The sequence below is a fragment of the Solea senegalensis genome, linkage group LG21 (assembly GCF_019176455.1).
Source record: "Solea senegalensis isolate Sse05_10M linkage group LG21, IFAPA_SoseM_1, whole genome shotgun sequence".
Lineage (NCBI taxonomy): Eukaryota > Metazoa > Chordata > Actinopteri > Pleuronectiformes > Soleidae > Solea > Solea senegalensis.
The window spans coordinates 1,354,160-1,378,959 of record NC_058040.1 but is presented as its reverse complement, the minus strand read 5'-3'; the positions used below and the strand labels follow the sequence as shown (position 1 = coordinate 1,378,959).

The following is a 24,800-nucleotide window of genomic DNA, read 5'->3' as shown; positions in this document are numbered from 1 at the left end:
CGACAATGGCATTAATGTCATAGTTAACTCCGCGACAATCATATTAATGTCATATATAATCGATTAATCGCAAGTAATAATGTCATAGCTAACTCAATGATTAATGGCATTAATGTCATAGTTAACTTGTGATTAACGCGACACGTCATAGTTAATCCCTCGCGGATTAATGTCATAAGTTAACTCAGCGATAATCAAGATATCATATATAACTCGGGCGATTAATCGCTAATATCAAACAGTAGTTAACCGGCCTGAGCTGTCTTATTAATGTCATATAACTCCGCTTATTAACGCTAATAATGTCAGTAAGCGAACTCACCTATACACGGCATTAATGTCAGGTATTAACTCAAGGAGTTAATCGCAAGATAATGCTTGTTAACTCGATAATGGCATTAATAAACAGGTTAACCGCTGCATTAATCGCGCATTAATGTCATAATAATGTCATAGTTAACTCAATGTATTAACGCAGATTGTCGATAATCCTCATGATAACCTGGTCAGTCATAAGTAGTTAACTCGATTAATCGCATTAATGTCATAGTTAACTCACGATAATCGCATTAATGTCATATATAACCGCGCATTAATCGCATTAATGTCATAGTTAATCGTTAATTAATCCATTAATCGCACACAAACAGTTAACTCATGATTAATCGCGATTCATCATGCGCAGATTAATCATAATGTCATAGTTAACTACGATTAATCGATTAATGTCATAGTTAACTCGCGATTAATCGCATCGTCAATGACCATTAACGCATGTTAATGTCATAGTGTCATAGTTAACTCGTGATTAATCGCATTAATGTCACAGTTAACTCGTGATTAATGTCACATTTGTATCTATTGTAAATGTCCCATTATTTCTTCTCATTTTAATGTTCTTATCAACATAGAAAAGTGGATCTTCTTGCTTTGTGCAGATGTTTTTTTATTGAGACAATATCTCTGTCACCTGCATATTGTGACTTATTGCTCTTATTGTGAGAGCCGCACAATAATAAGAGAGGCTGTGTATCAGCTGTAGTGTGTGAATAAAGTGTCGTGGTTTAATAACGAGCTAATCCGAGCTAAAGGAGCTAGCGGTCTTCGGTGGTCTGCCAGCTTGGTTGGTAACACTGCAGACATCATGACGTGGATGAAATGATCCAGACTGCGTTGGAGACGGAGAAGCGCACACTGAAAACACAACGTTAGCTACTACTCGTTAGCCCAAACAAGTGTGTGCAGCGTGGCTGTTGTCGTGTTTGTGGTCTAGTTAGATCTGGTGTGTTGATGTAGTTTTTCTAACGTTACTAGTTGTTGCACTTTGTAGACGGTCCCTGAGCTCTGGTCTAGTTCCTGCAGTTTCCTTTAAGTGTGATTGATGGCAGGAGTTTACTTTAGTGTCGCATCAAAGACAAAGTCTGATCAAATCTCTGTGTCTAATGTTCTAGAAACACAATATTTAGACAGAATTTGAAAAAGTCGGAGGGAAAGAGGAAAAATCTAAACGTTGACGTCAAAACCCTCGAGCAGCTCGACACGTGTTTGATGATCTGTCGACGCCGGCGCCTCCACGATGTGAAAAAAGAAGTGAAACATTCAGCCTCTATGAGTGGATTTCAATTACAGGATGGATATCCCACAATGCTCTGCTGCTTTACACAGCTCCCAGTTAATTACGTGGCTGACTAATGTGACGCCGGCCTGCAGCAAGAGCACAGAACAAAAACCTATTTCAGCCGCGTTCTCCGCCATTCTTCATAAAGACAGGGCAGCACACGGAGAACACGCGTGTTCCTCTCTCACCACACCACGGATTATAGAAAACATATCATTTATAAACAACACATCACAGAGGAGCTTGTTGACATTTTCTTTGGCTCCAACAATTCATTTATGATTCATCTCTTATTTCACTGTAAAAATAGATTTGTAAGAAAATGTTCTTCTTTTTTTTTTGCCTAAAAAGAAAAATAATCAACGTCTCACTTTGTCTTAATCCAACGTTACAGTTGAGTTTAAGATTAAATTGAAAATAACGAGTTAAAACAAAGTGTTTTGTTCTTATTTTAAGAATCAAAAACTAAACTGCACATGGAGGATTAGGATCAGGATCAGGATTAGGATTAGGACCACATGTGGACATTCTGTTGGAAACAAAAACCATTAAAAAAATCTGAGACAAAATTGTGAGATTGTCACAATTTATAATTTATTTAGAATTATAATTAAGTTTTTATTAATATTGTGGACCTCATACCTGTGTAATCTCATATACACACATGTATATACATATATATATGTATATATACATATTTCCATACATAATATTTAATATATAATAATATATAATATTTTTGTTGTCAGTTTACTGTAGTTACAGCCTGAAGGTCTAAACTGCAGATTTACAGGATAGTTTTAAAAATTAGCTAATAATCCCATTGGTAGATTATTTTTTCTCTTGAAACAAGAAACTCTTAAGAACATTTGTCTTTATCTTCATGTTTTTAAATTGGAAATGAATCAACAACAAATCAGCGGGAGCGAGTTTTCAGAATGAAATGAAGAGAAAAAAATTCTCCATTTCCAGCATTCACTCTAATCTGAGAGATTATTCATCGGATTTCCTCCAAACTGACAATCTGAACAAATAAAAGGACAGAGAGGGGAAATCAGGACAACTTTTAGTGTGTTAGCTTTGGCATTAGCATTAGCCTCAGGTGAGAAGTAACAGATAAGTAGTAAACTTCAAAAAAAAAAAAATCATGTGATGTCTGACGAACCATGAAGCCTCAGAACAGAACCGTGTCTGGTTCTGGTTTAGCAGAGCGGACGTTCTGATGCCCCGAGCACAAAGACGACATCAGAGAGGAGCAGTGCATGCTGGGAAGGTCGCAGCACTGAGGAGGAAGAAGAAGAGGAAGAGGCTTCTGCAGCAAACCTGTGGAGAACAAACAAAGTTTTATCTCTTCTGTTGTTTTTGTTTGTTTCACAGAAGAAAAACGACTTCCTTTTTTTTGCTCCTGTGAAATAACTTTCATTTATCAAATGTCAGAAAATCTGCTTTTGCCAGATTTTTGTCCAAATCTTTTTAATTCCATTTAGAAAGAGTGAAATTTAAAGCTGCAGAAATGATGACAGGATTTATCTTATTTAACCGTCTGAAAACAATTTGTCACATTCGTTAACACTGAAGAACCATAAATTAAAGGTAAAAACACTGTATATGCTAAATATAAACGTAAAAATGGAAAAAGAGTGGAAATAAAACAAAAAAGACAAAAGTCTACGTTCACTTATTATTGTAATATTTAAAAAAACTGTTCTTTCAAATGTTTCAGGACATTTTTTTCTGCTCAGGTCAAACGTTGATTTATGACGTGGAAAATAAAGACGTTTCATTTACTCTGAGATTATCATTATATCATTAGTCTTATTATGATTAGTATCATTATTATTATGATTATGATTATCATTATTGAATTATTAAATGATGGCGTGACACAGAAGCTCACTACTGTGATTTTATATGTACATTATTATTCTATATAATTTTGTCCAGCAGCTCAGGATCCCCTGTCTGTCTGTCAGTGTGAGCTTTACTTCACAAAAAAAAGCAGCAGCAGTAACAGCAGCAGCAGCAGTAACAGTAACAGCAGCAGTAACAGTAACAGCAGCAGTAACAGCAGCAGCAGCAGCGTAACAGCAGCAGCAGCAGCAGCAGTAACAGTACAGCAGCAGCAGCAGTAGCAGTAACAGCAACAGTAACAGCAACAGTAACAGCAGCAGCGGTAACAGTAACAGCAGGCGGCAGTAACAGTAACAGCAGCAGCAGCAACAGTAACAGTAACAGCAGCAGCAGCAGTAACAGCAGCAGCAGCAGCAGCAGCAGCAGCAGCAGCAGTAACAGCAGCAGCAGCAGTAACAGCAGCAGCAGCAGTAACAGCAGCAGCAGCAGTAACAGCAGCAGCAGCAGTAACAGCAGCAGCAGTAACAGCAGCAGCAGCAGTAACAGCAGCAGCAGTAACAGCAGCAGCAGTAACAGCAGTAGCAGCAGCAGTAACAGCAGCAGCAGCAGCAGCAGCAGTAACAGCAGCAGTAACAGCAGCAAGTAACAGCAACAGCAGCAGCAGTAACAGCAGCAGCAGCAGTAACAGCAGCAGCAGTACAGCAGCAGCAACAGCAGTAACAGCAGCAGCAGTAACAGCAGCAGCAACAGCAGTAACAGCAGCAGCAGTAACAGCAGCAGCAGCAGTAACAGCAGCAGCAGCAGCAGCAGCAGTAACAGCAGCAGCAGCAGCAGCAGCAGCAAGCAGCAGCAGTAACAGCAGCAGCAGTAAGCAGCAGCAGCAGTACCAGCACAGCAAGGCAGTACAGCAGCAGCAGCAGTAACAGCAGTAACAGCAGCAGCAGCAGTAACAGCAGCAGCAGACATGGTGAGACCTTTTAGACAGTTAACCTGACAGGTGACGCAAATAACACACAGAACGCGTCACATGACCACTGCGTCTTCACGCCTCCTCGTGTCTGAGCATCGACTTTGTCTGGAAACTTTATTTACAAATTTGGGACGTGCAATATTAATGTTGATTAAAATTTAAAAAATATCGGCTTCCACACGGAAGATAATGGTCTCGCCCTCTGACCTGCAGTCACGTCTGCACATGACCTCATCTACAACAGACCTTCACCCGGGTTAATTCATCTGTGTGTGTGTGTGTGTGTGTGTGTGTGTGTGTGTGTGTGTGTGTTGAGAACACTCCTCACCATCTCTGTTTCCAGGCTGTGAGTCGACATCAGCTGCATCCCACTCGTAATTCTCATCCACCGAGGCTTTTCTCCTGCAGGTCACACAACACGGTAAACATGAGCGAGCACACGCACACACACACTCATTAATATCTGTCAGAGTCAAATAAAACAAAGTTCAACTCAAGCTCATTTTTCTTTTTTTCACTTATGTAACTCCGTCATTTTTCAGCTTCTTAAATGTGAATATTTTCTACATTTTCTATATATACACGTGTGTGTGTATATATATATATATACAGTATACATGTGTATGTGTATATATATACATATACGTATATACATATGTATATACATATATACATATATACTGTATATATATATATGTATATATACACATATACAGTGGGTACGGAAAGTATTCAGACCCCTTCACTCTTTGTTTCATTGAAGCCATTTGCTAAAATCAAAAAAGTTCATTTTATTTCTCTGTAGAAAGAAAAACTGAAATATCACATAAGTATTCTGTGATATTCCGTGATATTAGTCAAAATTATTCCGAGCCTTTGCTGTGACACTCATATTTAACTCACATGCTGTCCATTTCTTCTAATTGTCCTTGAGATGGTTCTGCTCCTTCATTGGAGTCCAGTTGTGTTTAATTAAACTGATTGGACTTGATTAGGAAAGGCACACACCTGTCTATATAAGACCTTCCAGCTCACAGTGCATGTCAGAGCAAATGAGAATCATGAGGTCGAAGGAACTGCTCGAAGGAGCTCAGAGACAGAATTGTGGCAAGACACAGATCAGGCCAAGGTTACAAAAGAATTTCTGCAGCACTCAAGGTTCCTAAGAGCACAGTGGCCTCCATAATCCTTAAATGGAAGACGTTTGGGACGACCAGAACTCTTCCTAGACCTGGCTGTCCAGCTAAACTGAGCAATCGTGGGAGAAGAGACTTGGTGAGAGAGGTAAAGAAGAACCCAAAGATCACTGTGGCTGAGCTCCAGAGATGCAGTAGGGAGATGGGAGAAAGTTCCACAAAGTCCACTATCACTGCAGACCTCCACCAGTCGGGGCTTTACGGCAGAGTGGCCCCACAGAAGCCTCTCCTCAGTGCAAGACATATGAAAGCCTGCAGAGAGTTTGCCAACAAACACATGAAGGACTCACAGACTATGAGAAATAAGATTCTCTGGTCTGATGAGACCAAGATTGAACTAAGTGGTATGTGTGGAGAAAACCAGGCACTGCTCATCACCTGCTCAATACAATCCCAACAGTGAAACATGGTGGTGGCAGCATCATGCTATGGGGGTGTGTTTCAGCTGCAGGGACAGAACGACTGGTTACAATTGAAGGAAAGATGAATGCGGCCAAGTACCTGGAGATATCCTGGAAGAAAACCTCTTCCAGAGTGCTCAGGACCTCAGACTGGGCCGAAGGTTCACCTTCCAACAAGACAATGACCCTAAGCACACAGCTAAAATAATGAAGGAGTGGCTTCAGAACAACTCTGTGACCATTCTTGACTGGCCCAACCAGAGCCCTGACCTAAACCAATTAAGCATCTCTGGAGAGACCTGAAAATGTCTGTCCACCAACGTTCACCATCCAACCTGACAGAACTGGAGAGGATCTGCAAGGAAGAATGGCAGAGGATCCCCAAATCCAAACTTGTTGCATCATTCCCAAGAAGACTCATGGCTGTACTAGCTCAAAAGGAGCTCTGAATACTTATGACCTTGTGATATTTCACTTTTTCTTTTTTAATACATTAGCAAAAAATTCTAGATTTCTGTTTTCTTTCTGTCAAGATGTGGTGCTGAGTGTACATTAATGAGAAATAAAATGAACTTTTTTGATTTTAGCAAAAGGCTGCAATGAAACAAAGAGTGAAAAATGTAAAGGGGTCTGAATACTTTCCGTACCCACTGTATGTATATGTGTGTATATATACATATATGTATATATATATATATATATATATATATATATATATATATATATATATATATATATATATATATATATATATATATATATACACACATGTATATACATATGTGTATATATATATATATACACACACATGTATATACATATGTGTATATATATTCACATACCCATATAAACTGTATATATGTGTATATATACACATACTGTATACACTTAGAGTTCCCTTGATAACCGTGTATGAGTCAGTGTGTACTAGTGTGACCTTGAACAGCAGTCGTTTCCTCTGTAAAAACATAATCTCCCTCATTCATTATTTGCCTGATACCTCTGGTTTGGTTCCATTTGGTGACGCCGTGTGTCCTGTGTCCGTCCCTGGCTCTGCTCCACAGTCTCAGGTGAGCTGCTGAGGGTCGGGGTCAGGTGACACAGAGACATTCGTCGGTTCGCCGGCTCCATGCTGCCTCGGCCGCTGCTCGCGTAACTGCTGTAGCTGCTCCCGGACTCTGGGACTCCCTCGTAGCCTCCGGCCTCCACCTCCAGTGTCTCCTGATCATTGATGTTGGGGCGTGAGCTCATGGAAGCTTCCTGCAGGTAACCTTCTGCCTCTTTTGTGGCCTTCTGCTGGTGATAGATGATTGGCCGTTGTCCGGCGTTTGGACAGACAGGCGTCGTTCCTGAGGGCTCGTAGTGAAAAGATATGTGGGGATTTGTTATCGGCCGCTCTGGACTGTTTGAAGACACCGTGTCTAAAGGAGGAGGAGATCTGGAGGCAGCATGGGCCACAGAGGCACAATCTGCAGAAGACTTTTGGATCTTCATGGTAGCAAAGTTATGGTTCTTCCAGAAGAGATTGTCTGCAGGACAGGAAGACACAACAGAGCAGTTCTCCTGACTTAGCGACTCTATCCAGGCATCAGGAGTCGGAAAGTCGTTCTCTGCCTTCCGCCTCCTCGAGTCCAGGCTCCGACTTCTCTGCTTAGAGTCCAAGAACCTAGAGCTTGTGGTCCTGGTTCTCCAGAGTTCTGGTTCTGGACGTGGTGGAGAAGCTGGGACCTGGATGACAGAGTCCACAGAGGCATGATTGCGGCAGTTAAGGCTTTGACTCCGCCTCATGTGGTGACGCTGGCGTCGGGGAGTCAGCGAGCGTCCGTGCTGCAGGTGAGAGGCGATTCTGTGATGAAGCATCGGCCTTGTCACCAAAACCTCAAACTCAGGTTCGTCCACACTCATCTCAGCACACGCGTCTGCATCACTGGACCTGAGGAGCCGAGAGTCTGAAGCTTCACTGTCAGTGAATGTGTTCTCGTGGAAAGACGACATTGAAAAACTGCCACGACTGAACAGACTGTTCTGTCTCAGAGTCTGAGAGCACGAGTCTGAGTCTTCTGGGACTGTGGACTGAGCGGAATGAGTATTCACTGCTGCTCTTTCACGTCTCTGGTGTTTTGAGGAGAAACGTGGGAGAGTTAATCCGTAGACCTCGTCCACACGAGGATGACGGCTGCCAGACTGAGAGCACGAGGCACTGGCTGGTGAAGACACGCGAGGGACAAGAGAGACGAGTGGACGTGCGTCCCAGTGGACGGAGGATGAAGGTGAGGCGTCGGAGGACAGACCGATGCTCTTCTTGCTGCTCTGCGTGCATCTGTGAGGCAGCGTCCTGCTCTTATACTCCCACACAAACTCACCGTCAACAGGTGAAAGTCTGTCCGGGCCTCGCTCCAGCGCATACCTGTGCAGCTCCCTCTCCAGCTCCTCCCGCTCCTGAGCCAGTTTCAGGCAGCGACTCAGGTTCCCCGTCTCTCGCTCGTGCTCCATCTGCAGCACCAGAGCGCTGGCGGTCGTCGTCTGAGTCAAGCCATGTTTGATATGCGGCAGAACTGGAAACGTGGGAGTTCTCACTCGCTCGTGAACAGGGATCGTGGCCAAACTGGTGTTTGAGCAGACGCTGCCGAGGTCGAGGAACACGTCGCCATTTTCCTTCCTATCAAAGACGAAGCGGCTGTGAAGCGTCGGCTGCCGAGTCCTGTCGTACATTTGACTCGTGGAATCAGCGTCCACTGGTTTGCAGGGAGGGAGATCCACAGAGAGGACAAACGGACGTTCTTTCCTGTCCTCGCCAGCAGAGTGCAGCGACGCGGACCTGCGGACCTGAGCGGGACGATCGTATCGGACCTGAGCGTTCCTGCCGTGAACGCTCAGCGTGGCGTCGTCGTACGGAGGAAGTGAGAAGCGTCCGTCCGGGCCTCTGGAGATCATCTCAATCTGAGAGGAAACGGGAGAAGACGTTGTTCTGGAGAGACGTCCTTTACTGCAGTTGGACGGAAGAGGCTTCCTCTGGTGGTGATGATGATGATGATGATGAAGATGGTCGTCAGCGCTGAAGGAGAAACAGTCTGTCTGTGAGGAGGAGGTGGAGGAGGAGGAGGAGGTGGAGGAGGTGGTGGGATAGAGGTTGTTGGCTGGAAGCAAACTCTTCTTCAACACACTGTCTGGACTCCCAGAGCCTGAGGTCTTTCTGTGGGAGAGAAACAGAAAGAGGAGGAGGAGGAGGAGGAGGAGGTTTAAGAGGAAGAGGAAATAAGATTTCAGAGAGATGAAGGAGAGAAGGAGAGAAGGAGAGATGATGATGATGATGATGCAACAGCAGCAGCAAAACATGGAAATTAAAGAAAAAGATTCGAAACTGAGAACCTGTTCACATTAACAGATACATCCTTCTAATCTGACTCTGATCTGATTCTAATCTGACTAATCTGATTAATGGCAGATCAGATTTGATAAACATGTAAGTGAACAAAGCACCTGTTTACGGCCACGTGACCACCAGGGGGCCCCCTAGAGCACTTCATGTCTTGTATTTTTTATTTCTTTATTTTATTGTTTGTGAATCTTTCACACAGATTAACGCTCTGAAAACACAGTTGTTATCTTGTTACTGTTCCATCTCTTGAGATTTACTTTCATGTGAACGTAGCCTTGTTTTGTCAGACAGACAGACAGACAGGCTGAGTGAATGAGTGAATGAGAGGTGTGACAGCACTTACACTGATGAAGCGTGTTTGTAGATGACCGCAGGACACTCTGAAATGGAGGGAGAGGAGGATGAAGATGGTTTCACAATCATGAAGGAGAGGGAAAAAAAAACTGACCTCACTGAGCAAGAAATAAAAACATCATCAACCTGAGTTTGAGCCCATGAAAGAACCTGAGCGTGGTCCAAAAGTGTAATTACACTCTCATTCATCAGACTCTAATGAGGAGGTCGACTAATTACAGAGTCGTTTAAATGACATCGAGCGAACGACGTGAGACAAAGAGCAGAGATTTACGTCACATTCTGACTGAATAAATGATGATGATCAGAGAGCGAGCGGCTCTTTACCCTCCTTCTCCTCCTTCTCCTCCTCCTCCTCCTCCTCCTCCTTCCTCCTCCTCCTCCTGCGGCGCTGGTTCCTCTTGTGGTTGATGACACAGGCAGAACCGAGCAGAACCACCAGAGCAAAGCACATAAACCCGACTCCACCCAGAACTCCGGCTAACAGCGGCTCCGGGACAAAGTCCAGCTGCTGGGACGAGCCGGCGGAGATCTGTGTCCCTGCAGAGGACAGAAAATAAACCCAAAAAAAAAAACATCCGATTATTCCTTTATTCTTTTATTAGAGTAGTTGTACATTCAATTATTTATGATTTATGACATCAAAACTATTTCATTAAAACTAAAAGTTATAACTATAAGCTAAAAATATTACCGTTATTATTGGTTTTTCATTTTTGTAATGATTTAAATCTTGCGGCGTCTATATTTAGATATATAAAAATGTAAAACTGCATTTTATTTTAGTATTGACTTAAATACATAAAACATGAAATTATAGAGTAATCTAAGAGTCTTCTATATGGAGGAACTAAAGCTTCATATATTATGCTATATGATCACACTGATCCATATTTCATGATCCTCTCTGATCTTTATTCTTTTCATGAAAAGATTATTTCAGAACGACGTTTCAAAAGTAAACATTTGAATCTAGATTTGTAACATTTGTCAGATTTATCTCAAAAACTCAAAATGAATTTTTAAGATACTTTATTCTGCATTTATTCATAAAATATCAAATTATGCCACAAAAAATGTTTAATAAAGTTTGAATGTGTCATAAGAAATATTTCTAAATGAAATTATATATATACACATTCATAATTCATTATTCATAAATACAGTGAATACATCAACTATGTTCATTTTTATTGATTTAAAAAACTGTCGGGTCCGTCAGGTTTTTGTCGTTATTTGTGTTTTCTTAGGTTTTTAGTTTTTTTCAGTCTGGTTTCCCGTTTTATTTTGTAGTTGTTCCCTGTGTCTGTTGTTTCCTGTTTTATTTTGTAGTTGTTCCCTGTGTTTCTGTTGTTTCCTGTTTTATTTTGTAGTTTATACCTGTGTTTCTGTTGTTTCGTGTTTTATTTTGTAGTTTATCCCTGTGTTTTTTGTTGTTTCCTGTTTTATTTTGTAGTATTTCCTGTGTTTCTGTTGTTTTGTTTTATTTTGTAGTTTATCCCTGTGTTTTTGTTGTTGTTTTATTTTGTAGTTTGTGTTTATTTTGTAGTTTACTGTGTGTTTCTGTTGTTTCCTGTTTTATTTTGTAGTCGTTCCCCTGTGTTTCTTGTTTTATTTTGTAGTCGTTCACTGTGTTTCTGTTGTTTCCTGTTTTATTTTGTAGTCGTTCCCTGTGTCTCTGTTGTTTCCTGTTTTATTTTGTAGTCTTTCCCTCTGTTGTTGAAGCTCTTTTTCTGTCTTTTTGTTTCATGGAAGTCTCTTTCGTTCATTTGTGGTGAAAACCGTGACACGTGAACACGTTTCCTGAAGAATCAGAAAAGACGAGAGCAGATTCTGTCACCGACTCTTTGACGAGTCATTACTGCAGCACTTTTTCTGTCCTTCAGGCGTCTAATGGACACTTTTCCCTGAGGTCTTGCTCTAATTCTGGTGCAACACCAGGGGGAGGAGGAATAAAGAGTTTGAAGAAGGAGAAACGCAGGAAGGAGCGAGAACATGAAGGAGGGCAAGGTTGTTGTGGATCACCTACCCACGCTGGAGACATTGACTGATGGACCGGGCTCGCTCAGCAACTCCCCGCTACGAGAAAGCAGCCGCAGCTCGTACACGCGGTCCTGACACACGCACGCACGCACGCACGCGCACACACGCGCGCGCGCACGCACACACACACACACGCCAAGCGCACACACACACACACACACACACACACACACACACACACACAGGGAGGATGAAACCACACTTTGTCAACACGCCGCTGTGCCTGCAATGCTAATGAAGTTCATTTGAATTCCACTCGGCCGGGACAGCCGAGGAAAGAGGAGGATGAAAGAGGCAGAGAAGAGGAAAAGACAGCAAACACAGATTGAACGACAACACAGAAGTGATAACTGCCACTTCCTGTACAGAGCCGAGCGTCGACATAAAAAAACATCCAGGACGAGCACTGAAGGACTGAACACAGCTCCTGCTCCTCCTCATTACCTTCTGCAGACCTTGAACCAGAACCTCACTGCTGTTGGCGCTGATGTTCTCCACCAGATCAAACCAGCCGCCGTCCTCAGAGCGAGACTGGAGGACGAAGCCTGTGAGCGGAGGACGCTGCTCCTCAGGAGGAGACCATCTGAGAAGAAGACCGGCCGAGTCTCCATCAGCTGACAGCAGAGCTGGAGGCCTCGGTCGACATCTCCTCAGTGGAGGATCTGGAACAGAGGGAACGAGAAAGACCTTCACAAACGTCTCCTGTCACTGAGAATGTGAGAGGAAAAACCTCGAAACCAGTGTTTTCAGGTATAAACCAGTGTTTTCAGGTATAAACCGGTGTTTTCAGGTATAAACCAGTGTTTTCCAGGTATAAACCAGTGTTTTCAGGTATAAACCAGTGTTTTCTGGGCATAAACCAGTGTATAAACCAGTGTTTTCAGGTATAAACCAGTGTTTTCAGGTATAAACCAATAAACCAGTTTTTTATAAACCAGTGTTTTCAGGTATAAACCAGTGTTTTGGGTATAAACCAGTGTTTTCAGGTATAAACCAGTGTTTTCAGGTATAAACCAGTGTTTTCAGGTATAAACCAGTGTTTTCAGGTATAAACCAGTGTTTTCAGGTATAAACCGCAGGTATAAACCAGTGTTTTCCAGGTATAAACCAGTGTTTTCAGGTATAAACCAGTGTTTTCATAAACCAGTGTTTTCAGGTATAAACCAGTGTTTTCAGGTATAAACCAGTGTTTTCAGGTATAAACCAGTTTTTTCCAGGTATAAACCAGTGTTTCAGGTATAAACCAGGGTTTTCAGGTATAAACCAGTGTTTTCCAGGTATAAACCAGTGTTTTCAGGTATAAACCAGTGTTTTCAGGTATAAACCAGTGTTTTCTGGGCATAAACCAGTGTTTTCTGGGCATAAACCAGTGTTTTCAGTTATAAACCAGTTTTTTCCAGGTATAAACCAGTTTTTCAGGTATAAACCAGTTTTTCCAGGTATAAACCAGTTTTTCCAGGTATAAACCAGTGTTTTCAGGTATAAACCAGTGTTTTCCAGGTATAAACCAGTTTTTTCCAGGTATAAACCAGTGTTTTCAGGTATAAACCAGTGTTTTAAAAACTTTTCAAGGACCTTTGGGAAACCTGGAATGGTAATCTGACATGCTGACCTGGCATTGTTGCACTCTTTTGTCAGCCTGTCATATTCTGGGACCATGGATCATGGACCGTGTCTCGTATCGTGAGGTTACCTATGATAGCTACATTATTTACTCGCCTGTGGAAAAGTGTGTTATGTGGAAACATTACAGACCTAAAGTCCGGGCGGTCCGGATCTCGCTGAACGGTCCAGTTCCCAGTTTGTTGTGAGACAGAACGCTGAACTGATAATCTGTGGCAGGAGACAATCCCGTCACCTGAACTCTGTTTCCCTCTGACGACGGCACAGGAACTGAGAACCAGCTCTGCTTCCCCTCACCATCATCATCATCATCATCACTCACTGACATCTTCTTCACCCTGCAGACACAGAGACAGATTCTGGTTTCATTAATCTTTCATCATCATCATCATCAACTCAGGATTCTGAGACAGAGCTGATGTTCTGCTGCAGGAGGAAGAAACTTCATCTCTAATTATTTTATATCTACATATATGTGTATATGTACGTGTATATATATATGTGTATATGTACGTGTATATATATATACATGTACATATAAGTATAACTTAACTGATTGATTCACATTAAAGGTCCAGTTTGCAGAATGCATCATAAATCTGAGACAACATAATAAAATCATGTGTTCATCACCTGAATTTTAGAATTTTAGAGATTTCTTAAGTTTACATTGAACATTTCTATATAATGATTTATAATATGGGGGCTCGTGAGGCTCATCCTTTATTTAAAGCTGCAGTACGCAGCTTTAAATTCAGTTCAAATTCAATGTGTTTGAGGGTCAGAGGAAAATGGACAGACACTCACTTTTCTTTATTTGGATTTACTTTGCACAATAAAGTGAACATCTTTTTAGAAATGTCGAGACAGAAACAGGAAGAGGCCAAAAAATGACAAAGTTAATCCAGAAATGAGCAAAAGAAACAGCCTTTCCTTTTCATTGCTCCACCTATTTTCAAATAAGGGATTTAAGAGGGAAAATGTGACTTTTAATGAACCGCAGTGTAGTAATTTGACCTCTTTTCAAAGGAAAAGTAATATCACAAATAAATAACCACACACTGTAAACACAAAGTGTTGATGTTCTGAGTCACGTTATGACCTTTGACCCTGACGTTTCTACTGATTGGCTGCTCTCTTTTTTTGACCTGTAATGTAATTTATATTTGTTTGTGCGCTGCTCGCCATGGCTGCAGTGATGACCCACTTCTCTCTCAGGGATTAAAATCTCTCATCTCATATTCATGTGCTGTCGTTCTCTCAGGTTACAATGTGATTAGGTTTTATCTCTGACGTCTCCCAAAAACATCGTCATTATACAAATATGCTTCTCTATTAGATTAATGAAAAAACAAAACAACATGTCTGTACATGACAATACAGCTGATTAAAATATATACATATATATAAACATATATATATGTATATAAACATATATATACTGTATGGATTGCACCTGGTAAAGTAATCAGATTTGTACTGCCACAGTAATCTGTTTTCATCCAGTAAAGTAATCCGAATACATTGACTAGAATAATCAGATTGTGTCCAGTGCAGTGAACAAACATAAATATCCAGAGCTGTGTGTGTGTGTGTGTGCGTGTGTGTGTGTGTGTGTGCGTGTGTGTGTGTGTGTGTGTGTGTGTGCGTGAGTGTAATCAGACTATGTGTCCTCAGTAATCTCATAACACGACTGCAGCTGAATTCTGTTTATTTTGTTGTTGTTTTTTCTTTTTAATTGTTGCTGCCATGAAGTGATAACAGATGAATGAATTACTCGTCCAGGAGATCAATAGCATAATAGCGGCTGTTGTCATCGGTTGCCATGGTTACAGCAGCAGGAGAAGAAAGGAGGAGGTTGTTTTTTTTTGACACCCACCACACTGAGAAGCTCTGAGCTGCTCCTCCATCAAAGCCCGGCTGCCATGACACGTTGGCCTGTCTCAGTCCCGGAGACACGGACAGAGAGAACACTGGGTGTGGACTGGTCCCTGAGGACAGAGGACATGATGGACATGATCAGCCAGAACTTCAACCACCTGGTCAGATTATATTACATTATTGCTGTCAGTTAAACGTGTTATTAACGTGTTATTAACATCGTTAACACAAACCCATTTTAACAGCGTGTTAATGTTTTTGTCGTGAGATTAATGTTCTTGATCACAAGTTAACTATGACATTAATGCGATTAATCGCGAGTTAACTATGACATTAATGCGATTAATCGCGAGTTAACTATGACATTAATGCGATTAATCGCGAGTTAACTATGACATTCATGCGATTAATCGCGAGTTAACTATGACATTAATGCGATTAATCGCGAGTTAACTATGACATTAATGCGATTAATCGCAAGTTAACTATGACATTCATGCGATTAATCGCGAGTTAACTATGACATTAATGCGATTAATCGCGAGTTAACTATGACATTAATGCGATTAATCGCGAGTTAACTATGACATTCATGCGATTAATCGCGAGTTAACTATGACATTAATGCGATTAATCGCGAGTTAACTATGACATTGATGCGATTAATCGCGAGTTAACTATGACATTGATGCGATTAATCGCGAGTTAACTATGACATTGATGCGATTAATCGCGAGTTAACTATGACATTGATGCGATTAATCGCGAGTTAACTATGACATTGATGCGATTAATCGCGAGTTAACTATGACATTGATGCGATTAATCGCGAGTTAACTATGACATTGATGCGATTAATCGCGAGCGAGTTAACTATGACATTGATGCGATTAATCGCGAGTTAACTATGACATTGATGCGATTAATCGCGAGTTAACTATGACATTGATGCGATTAATCGCGAGTTAACTATGACATTGATGCGATTAATCGCGAGTTAACTATGACATTGATGCGATTAATCGCGAGTTAACTATGACATTGATGCGATTAATCGCGAGTTAACTATGACATTGATGCGATTAATCGCGAGTTAACTATGACATTGATGCGATTAATCGCGAGTTAACTATGACATTGATGCGATTAATCGCGAGTTAACTATGACATTGATGCGATTAATCGCGTGTTAACTATGACATTGATGCGATTAATCGCGAGTTAACTATGACATTGATGCGATTAATCGCGAGTTAACTATGACATTGATGCGATTAATCGCGAGTTAACTATGACATTGATGCGATTAATCGCGAGTTAACTATGACATTGATGCGATTAATCGCGAGTTAACTATGACATTGATGCGATTAATCGCGAGTTAACTATGACATTGATGCGATTAATCGCGAGTTAACTATGACATTGATGCGATTAATCGCGAGTTAACTATGACATTGATGCGATTAATCGCGAGTTAACTATGACATTGATGCGATTAATCGCGAGTTAACTATGACATTGATGCGATTAATCGCGTGTTAACTATGACATTGATGCGATTAATCGCGAGTTAACTATGACATTGATGCGATTAATCGCGAGTTAACTATGACATTGATGCGATTAATCGCGAGTTAACTATGACATTGATGCGATTAATCGCGTGTTAACTATGACATTGATGCGATTAATCGCGAGTTAACTATGACATTGATGCGATTAATCGCGAGTTAACTATGACATTGATGCGATTAATCGCGAGTTAACTATGACATTGATGCGATTAATCGCGAGTTAACTATGACATTGATGCGATTAATCGCGTGTTAACTATGACATTGATGCGATTAATCGCGTGTTAACTATGACATTGATGCGATTAATCGCGAGTTAACTATGACATTGATGCGATTAATCGCGAGTTAACTATGACATTTATGCGATTAATCGCGAGTTAACTATGACCTTTTTTATGAACGTTTTTGTTTCAACTTATCATAAAGTCTGAACATCATAATCATGTGATGTTTTATCTGGATTCCTGTGAGTTTCAGAATTAATTAAAAATAAAGATTTAATCATTTTTAAGGTTCACATAAATATCTGCTCGTCTCTTATCAGTGGAAACTTGTTATTTCTTTCCCTGACACGTCTCGTTCCCTCATGTATTTAAAAAAAAAAAAACTTTTAATTACATATTTATCATTTTCTTTACTGTTTTTTAAAATCTGGTCTGTTTTATTTACTGTTTTCCCTTATTTTGTGACATTGTTTTAAAAAGTGATGTTATTATTATTATTATTACTATTATTATTAATAATAATAATAATAATAATAATAATAATAATAATAATAAATAGATGAAAAAGTGACATGTTTGTCAGAGAAACAGCGTTCGCACAACCACAGCCGAGTCTTTTGTTTTGAAAGGACTCACCCAGAACAAACACGCGTGTGCTCGTCTTCACCGAGGCCACGCGGTTAGTGACGCTGCACTGCCACGCCCCCTGGTGGTCTTTAGTGAGCGGCTGCAGCAGCAGAGAACCGTTAGATTCCACAGAGAACGACACGCGGCGACTCACGTCCACCTATGGAATGAAGAACAGGAAGTGATTCATGTCAACACTGACAGCAGCAACAGTTCATCCTTTCATTCATACATTCATACGTACGTACGTAGCTTTGGGAGTGTTTCATTCATTCATATGTTCAGTCATTGGTTCTGACGTTTCTTAATTTTTTGTCTTTGTTAATTCATTCATGCATTCATCTGCTCATTCATTCATTAAAAAGAATAGCTAGTTTGTCTATTCTTTCATTCATTTGTTCACTTGCTGTCTGTGTTCACTCGTCCATTCATATGTCCATTTGGTCATTTATCACTTGGTAACCGCCACATTTGTTCATTCGCCGTTTTTTGTCGGTTGTGTTGTGTTGTGTTTTGAGTGTTGTGTTTTGAGTGTTGTGTTGTGTTGTGTTGTGTTGTGTTGTGTTGTGTTTTGAGTGTTGTGTTTTGAGTGTTGTGTTGTGTTGTGTTGTGTTTTGAGTGTTGTGTTGTTGTGTTGTGTTGTTTTGAGTGTTGTGTTGTGTTGTGTTGTGTTGTTGTGTTGTGTTGAGTGTTGTGTTGTGTTGTGTTGTGTTGTTTTGTGTTGTGTTGTAGTTTGTGTTGTGTTGTGTTTGAGTGTTGTGTTGTGTTGTGTTTTGTGTGTTGTGTTGTGTTGTGTTGTGTTGTGTTGTGTTGTGTTGTGTTGTGTTGTGGTACGTTTCCATAGAGAAAGAGTTCAGAATAAAAGGAGTTTTCTGAAACGAGAGTAGAATAAAGTTTACTTTGCTCCAGGTCACCGTGACGACGGCGTGGTCGTTTCCCTGACAGGGGACGAGCAGCGTCCGTCCAGCTTCCTGTCTGTACTGACTCTGTGGAGCTACGCTCAACGATGGCGGATCCTGAGGAAAAAAACAACAAAAAAACTATTTAGCAGAATCAAGGAGATTACAGCAACACCAGTAATGGATTTTCAGCCTGGATTACTGCGGCCTGGGCCCAGATTATCTTAATAACAAAAAGATTAGCGACACAATTAACTGCCACACAGTGCTGTCGCTGCGCCGTGTGTGCGAGTTGCATTAATGTCAGGAGGAGGAAAGGTCAATAAAATGTCATTTCTGTTCTGCTTTTAATTAACTGTGACACACGTGTGACGTCGCGGTTAATTAACACACACAGCGATGGAAACACTTTCAGCCGCTCCTCAATGAATTCACTCGCTCACTCGCTCACTCAGTCACCTGTAGAATCACAGTGGTGGGTCCAGATGGACCCATGCTGCCGTAGCTGTTGTATGGAGTGCAGGTGTAAACGCCTGCTGCGTCGTCATTGACCGTGGCCATGAACAAAGAGCCGTCTGATGTCCAGCTCCATCCTGGATACTGAGAGACACACAGACACACAACAATCACACAGTTGGACAGAAAACATGTAACTGCTCCAAAAATCACAGCAAATAATCTCTGATATTACAGACGTGAATCTGAAAACACACACGTCAGAACATCTTTAATCCTCCAAATAATCTGACGGATTTTACAACTTTAGTAACAAACAGAACGAAAGAAATGAGACTGAGACTGTGGGACAGACAGAGACAGAGACAGAGACAGAGACAGACACAGAGACAGACATAGTGACAGACAGACACAGAGACAGAGACAGACACAGAGACAGACATAGTGACAGACACAGAGACAGAGACAGACACAGACATAGTGACAGACAGACACAGAGACAGAGACAGACACAGAGACAGACACAGTGACAGAGACAGACACAGAGACAGACACAGAGACAGACATAGTGACAGACAGACACAGAGAGACACAGAGACAGACACAGAGACAGACACAGACATGTGACAGACAGACACAGACATAGACACAGACACAGACACAGAGACAGAGACAGAGACAGAGACAGAGACAGACACAGAGACAGACACAGAGACAGACACAGAGACAGACACAGACACAGACACAGACACAGACACAGACACACAGACACAGAGACAGACACAGAGACAGACACAGTGACAGAGACAGACACAGACACAGACACAGACACAGAGACAGAGACAGAGACAGACACAGAGACAGACACAGACACAGAGACAGACACAGAGACAGACACAGTGACAGAGACAGACACAGACACAGAGACAGAGACAGACACAGACACAGAGACAGACACAGAGACAGACACAGACATAGACACAGAGACAGAGACAGACACAGACACAGAGACAGACACAGAGACAGACACAGTGACAGAGACAGACACAGACACAGACACAGACAGAGAGACACAGACACAGACACAGAGACAGACACAGACACAGACACAGACACAGACACAGATATTCAGGGTGGATGTGGAATAATTGGCAGAATAACAGCCAGATTCCAGCATGTCCTGCTCCACAGGAATCCATCACATTTCCTGTGGAGCTTCGCATCCACCATTATGTCCATCCATGGAGAAGTGAGGAGGAGGAGGAGGAGGAGGAGGAGGACAAAAAATGAAAATGTTGAAAGTTGTGGTTTGAATCTTAAATCTTAAAAAAAGGAAAATTTGATTTCAAGCTGCTGTAAATGATTCTTTTCACTGAACAACAGAGGATCTGCATTTCTGAAGGACGTAGCCCCGCCCACTTCTCCTATGCTCATTCTTCAGGTGAGGTGACAAGCCTGAAGGGGGCGGTGACGAGTCTCCTTCTGTGATTGATTCAAACTAAACTTCCCCCTCCTCAGAGGTTAACTACGCCCACTTCCTGATTTTGAAAAATGCCAAGCATTGAGAGTAGAGCAAGAGGGCGTGGCCAGGAAGTGAAATCTGACACCGAGCTTCAAGAGGTGGAGAAAGAACAAGACAAATGAGACAGCTGTGGTATTTATAAAAGGGGGAGGAGTCTGGGACTCATTGGCCCCCAGGTCGTTTGCGTTTGAGACCCGTATGTATGTATGTATATATATGTATATGTATATATATGTATATGTATATATATATATACATATACATATATGTGTATTACAACTTAAGACTCGTCTTTTAAAAAGAGGTCTTTTGTTATTGGATTGAGAGACACCTAGTGGTAGAAATGACATAGTGCGCATCTCAATCTATTTGCTGTTTGCTGATTGTGTTGTTTCACAGACGTAAAACCTGATGATTTTCAGACTAAAATACGTCTGTTACTTGACTTGAGCTGTAGTTGTTGTTAGCTCCAGCATAAAATAAAATTAAACTGCAGTGAACACAAATGTTGCAGCGACATAAAATAATCACGTCACACACTGTGGAGAACAAAGTGGCTTTTGTGACACAGAACCTGCTGTTTCTTTCTTCTCTCTCTGCCTTTATCTGCCTCTTTTTACCGAAAGCAGGTCGAGTGCTTCTCCGTCCTTTGTCCAGTCGACGCCAAGAAGCGGAGGCTGAGCGGCAGCTCGGCAGGCGACCACGCCGCTCATGCCTGTGGGCAGGTACGTCTCCTGGGGCATTTGAAGAGCCTGCGCTGGATCTGAGAGGAGCAAAGAAATTATAATAATTCATTCATGACCACAAAACCTGCTCCATAACATTAAAAAAAAACAGAATAGAAATGAAAATCACAACTGACTTTTTTCAGATTTTGGAGAACAGCTCACTATTTGGCAGTCAGCCTTCGTGGATTTATAGAACAGCTCACTATTTGGCAGTCAGTAAGTTGGTGTATTTACAGAAGAGCTCACTATTTGGCAGTAAGCCTGTCAGTCGAAAGTCTAGAAAATGGCTGAGTGAACGTTTCTATCTGCACTGGATTGTGACGACATTATTTCGACACGTTCCTCAGTCATCGCAGTTTATCACAGACTCATCACTGCTTTGAAATATGATGCTTATTTGAATTTGACTGTATTACAAGGACGGGGCTTTGAGATGTAGCATCTCATTTTCAAGGAGGTCCCACAATTATGTACATGATCAATGACAAAACACACAAAAATCAGACAAATGTGTCCTTCCATGACTCACACACACACACACACACATTAACTACAGGTGCAAGTGAAACGTACGCATCACTGTGAGGTTGGCGGAGGCTGTGGGCGGGGTCAGCAGGCCGTTGCTCGGCGTGCAGGTGTAGTTCCCAGAATCCTCTGGGACGAGGCTGGAGATGAGCAGAGTTCCATCCACCATGATCTTCACTCGAGTTTTCAAAGAGCTGAGAGAGACACGCACACACACACGCACACACGCATACACGCATACACGCATACACACACGCATTACACACACGCATACACGCATACACACACGCATACACACACGCATTACACACGCATACATTATCACACACACACACACACACGCATTACACACGCACACGCACACACACACGCATTGGCCACACGCATTACACACACACACACGCACATTACACGCACGCGACGCACACACGCACACACACACGCATACACACACGCATACACGCACACACACACACACGCGACACACACGCGACGCACACACGCACGCACACACGCACACACACACATTACACGCACGCACACACGCACGCTATTTCACACGCATACACGCATTACACACGCATTTCCACACACGCGACGCACACACACGCGACGTGCTATTGGCCACACGCGACGCATTACACACGCTATCGCATTAATGCACGCGCGACATACGCATACACGACACACACACACACACACACACACACACAATACAAGCACGCATACACACACACACACACACACACGCACACACACACGCATCACACACACACACGCACACACACACACACGACGCACACACACACACACACGCATACACACACACACACACACACACGCACACACACACACACACACACACACACGTATAATTAGAAAGTAAAATATCTGTCAGAAGTGAAGACTCTTCTTGGATGAAGATGAAACTCAGTCCAGACGCCGACAGCTAACGACTGAAGAGGACAGTGACCTCCATCATAAAGGTCAAAGTATCACAGCAAGACCATAATATTCCACACTGAACGGCTCACTCACAGTTTCTTTTGTTTTTTAAACGCAGATAAAATCACGTCATTAGGTCTGAGTTCATTACTGATGAAGACAAAGTTAGTTTCTGCTGTTTAACATGATGAAGATATTCTGTGTCCGGAAACAATCACCTGTTTAAACATTCAGCAGACGCCCGCCTGCATTAGCATTCACAGAGTGTGTGTGTGTGTGTGTGTGTGTGTGTGTGTGTGTGTGTGTGTGTGTGTGTAATCCTGCTTTTATCACTGATTTTCACTCCTGGGGAAAATGATTCTTCTTTTCTTTCATCACTAACTTTATCTGATGTTTGATAATGAGCTCAGTTCATGTCATTAAAAACCAAAACAATGAGCTAAAGCAGGATTTAAAATAATGCATCATCTTTCTTTACATCACATACATATGTACATATCTCATTTAATTTAATTTAATTTAATTTAATTTAATGTACTTACAGGTTTGTGCAGCTATTCTTCTCAGGACTCTGCACTTTATCACAAACCTTAACCAAGATTCAAATCTTAATCCTAAATTTAACCCGTTCCTCAGAAATGAGGTTCTGTCACGATGAAAATATGAGCAAACAAAAAAATCCATCTTCTCTGAAACTACAATCACTTTGTTCCATTTTGACAGATTATTCAGATATTTTTGATAATAAAACGATCACTGATCGTGTGTGTGTGTGTGTGTGTGTGTGTGTGTGTGTGTGTGTGTGTGTGTGTGTGGGTCAGAAACATCAGTTCCAAACGAACTTTTCAATAATTTAACTTTTATGAATAAAAGATGTTTTGACAGGTGGATCATGAAAATATGATTAAACCGTATCATCATGAGCTCTGATCACATGATCAATACATGAAGAGACAGCAAACACCTGTGAATCTCCACTGACACACAGGTTCACCTGCAGTGATCGACTCCAGGGTCACAGGGTCACGGGTCACATGGTCACGGGGTCACAGGGTCACGGGGTCACGGGTCACGGTCACAGGGTCACATGGTCACGGGTCACGGGGTCACATGGTCACGGGTCACGGGTCACGGGTCACACAGGGTCACATGGTCACAGGGGTCACATGGTCACAGGGTCACAGGGTCACATGGTTACATGGGCCGTTTCTCAATACTCAAGTATGCAAGTATGTATGTATTGTTCTGCTGTTTGAATGGTGGCTGGCGCCAAGTGCTGCAGCCTCATTAGCGCCACCTACGGTGTTGATCAATGAACATATGAAATACTTTTAATAAATGCATATACATGTTGTTATTATTTTTACATTTTAAATATTTAACTTCATTTATTAATTTATTTCTATTAAAATATACAACGAGCCGAGCGTCCGCAGAGGCGGAGCTTATCACCTCCGACAAACGTCGCTGCCAAACTATAAATACGTCATATCTTCATACACAAACCACACGTTTGAATTCTAAAAGACTCATTTCTCTTTAACATCAAATGATGTAAAAACTTTGTTCCGCGACACAGAAAAATATTTATTTCAGATTTATATTTCTATTATCTGCTGCTTAGCTCTGCCAAAATGTATTCTGGGATACATGGCCATCCCAAGTACGCTTAAGTCACCTCCGATGCATACTTGGTAAACATGGGCGGAGCAAGAACACTTCCGGGTTTGAGAACCGTCCTCGCTGTTCGCTTACTTGAGAATTGGAACAGAACTTGGACTGAGGCTGAGTACGGGAGTACGCAAGTACACACAAGTACGCACAAGTACACACAAGTACACGCAAGTACACACAAGTACACACAAGTATGGATATTGAGAAACGGTCACAGGGTCACATGGTCACAGGGAAGCGACAGAGGAAGTGACGAAGCTTAATTATCAGAATAGAACTCACGTTCACATCAGTGAGTGCAGGT

The 24,800-nt window shown here is 41.8% G+C and overlaps 1 protein-coding gene across 4 annotated transcripts in view; it reads right to left on the bottom strand.

Moving 5' to 3' along the window:
* igsf9a (immunoglobulin superfamily, member 9a) overlaps window positions 1–24,800 on the bottom strand; it is a 42,212-nt gene that overhangs the window by 1,930 nt on the left and 15,482 nt on the right. For 2 of the 4 annotated variants that reach the window (XM_044012676.1, XM_044012679.1), the window contains exons 8-21: window positions 21,926–22,071; window positions 21,245–21,387; window positions 19,106–19,246; window positions 18,647–18,763; window positions 17,757–17,907; window positions 15,315–15,426; window positions 13,568–13,773; window positions 12,257–12,474; window positions 11,799–11,883; window positions 10,097–10,309; window positions 9,759–9,795; window positions 7,037–9,229; window positions 4,768–4,841; window positions 1,939–2,941 (exon numbers count right to left, since the gene is read on the bottom strand). In XM_044012676.1, the coding sequence (XP_043868611.1) occupies window positions 2,793–2,941; window positions 4,768–4,841; window positions 7,037–9,229; window positions 9,759–9,795; window positions 10,097–10,309; window positions 11,799–11,883; window positions 12,257–12,474; window positions 13,568–13,773; window positions 15,315–15,426; window positions 17,757–17,907; window positions 18,647–18,763; window positions 19,106–19,246; window positions 21,245–21,387; window positions 21,926–22,071 (3,985 nt within the window). In that variant the 3' untranslated portion in view covers window positions 1,939–2,792. Of the gene's footprint in view, window positions 1–1,938; window positions 2,942–4,767; window positions 4,842–7,036; window positions 9,230–9,758; window positions 9,796–10,096; window positions 10,310–11,798; window positions 11,884–12,256; window positions 12,475–13,567; window positions 13,774–15,314; window positions 15,427–17,756; window positions 17,908–18,646; window positions 18,764–19,105; window positions 19,247–21,244; window positions 21,388–21,925; window positions 22,072–24,800 lie in introns of those variants that run through there. The other 2 variants (XM_044012677.1, XM_044012678.1) reach the window with 2 other exon arrangements.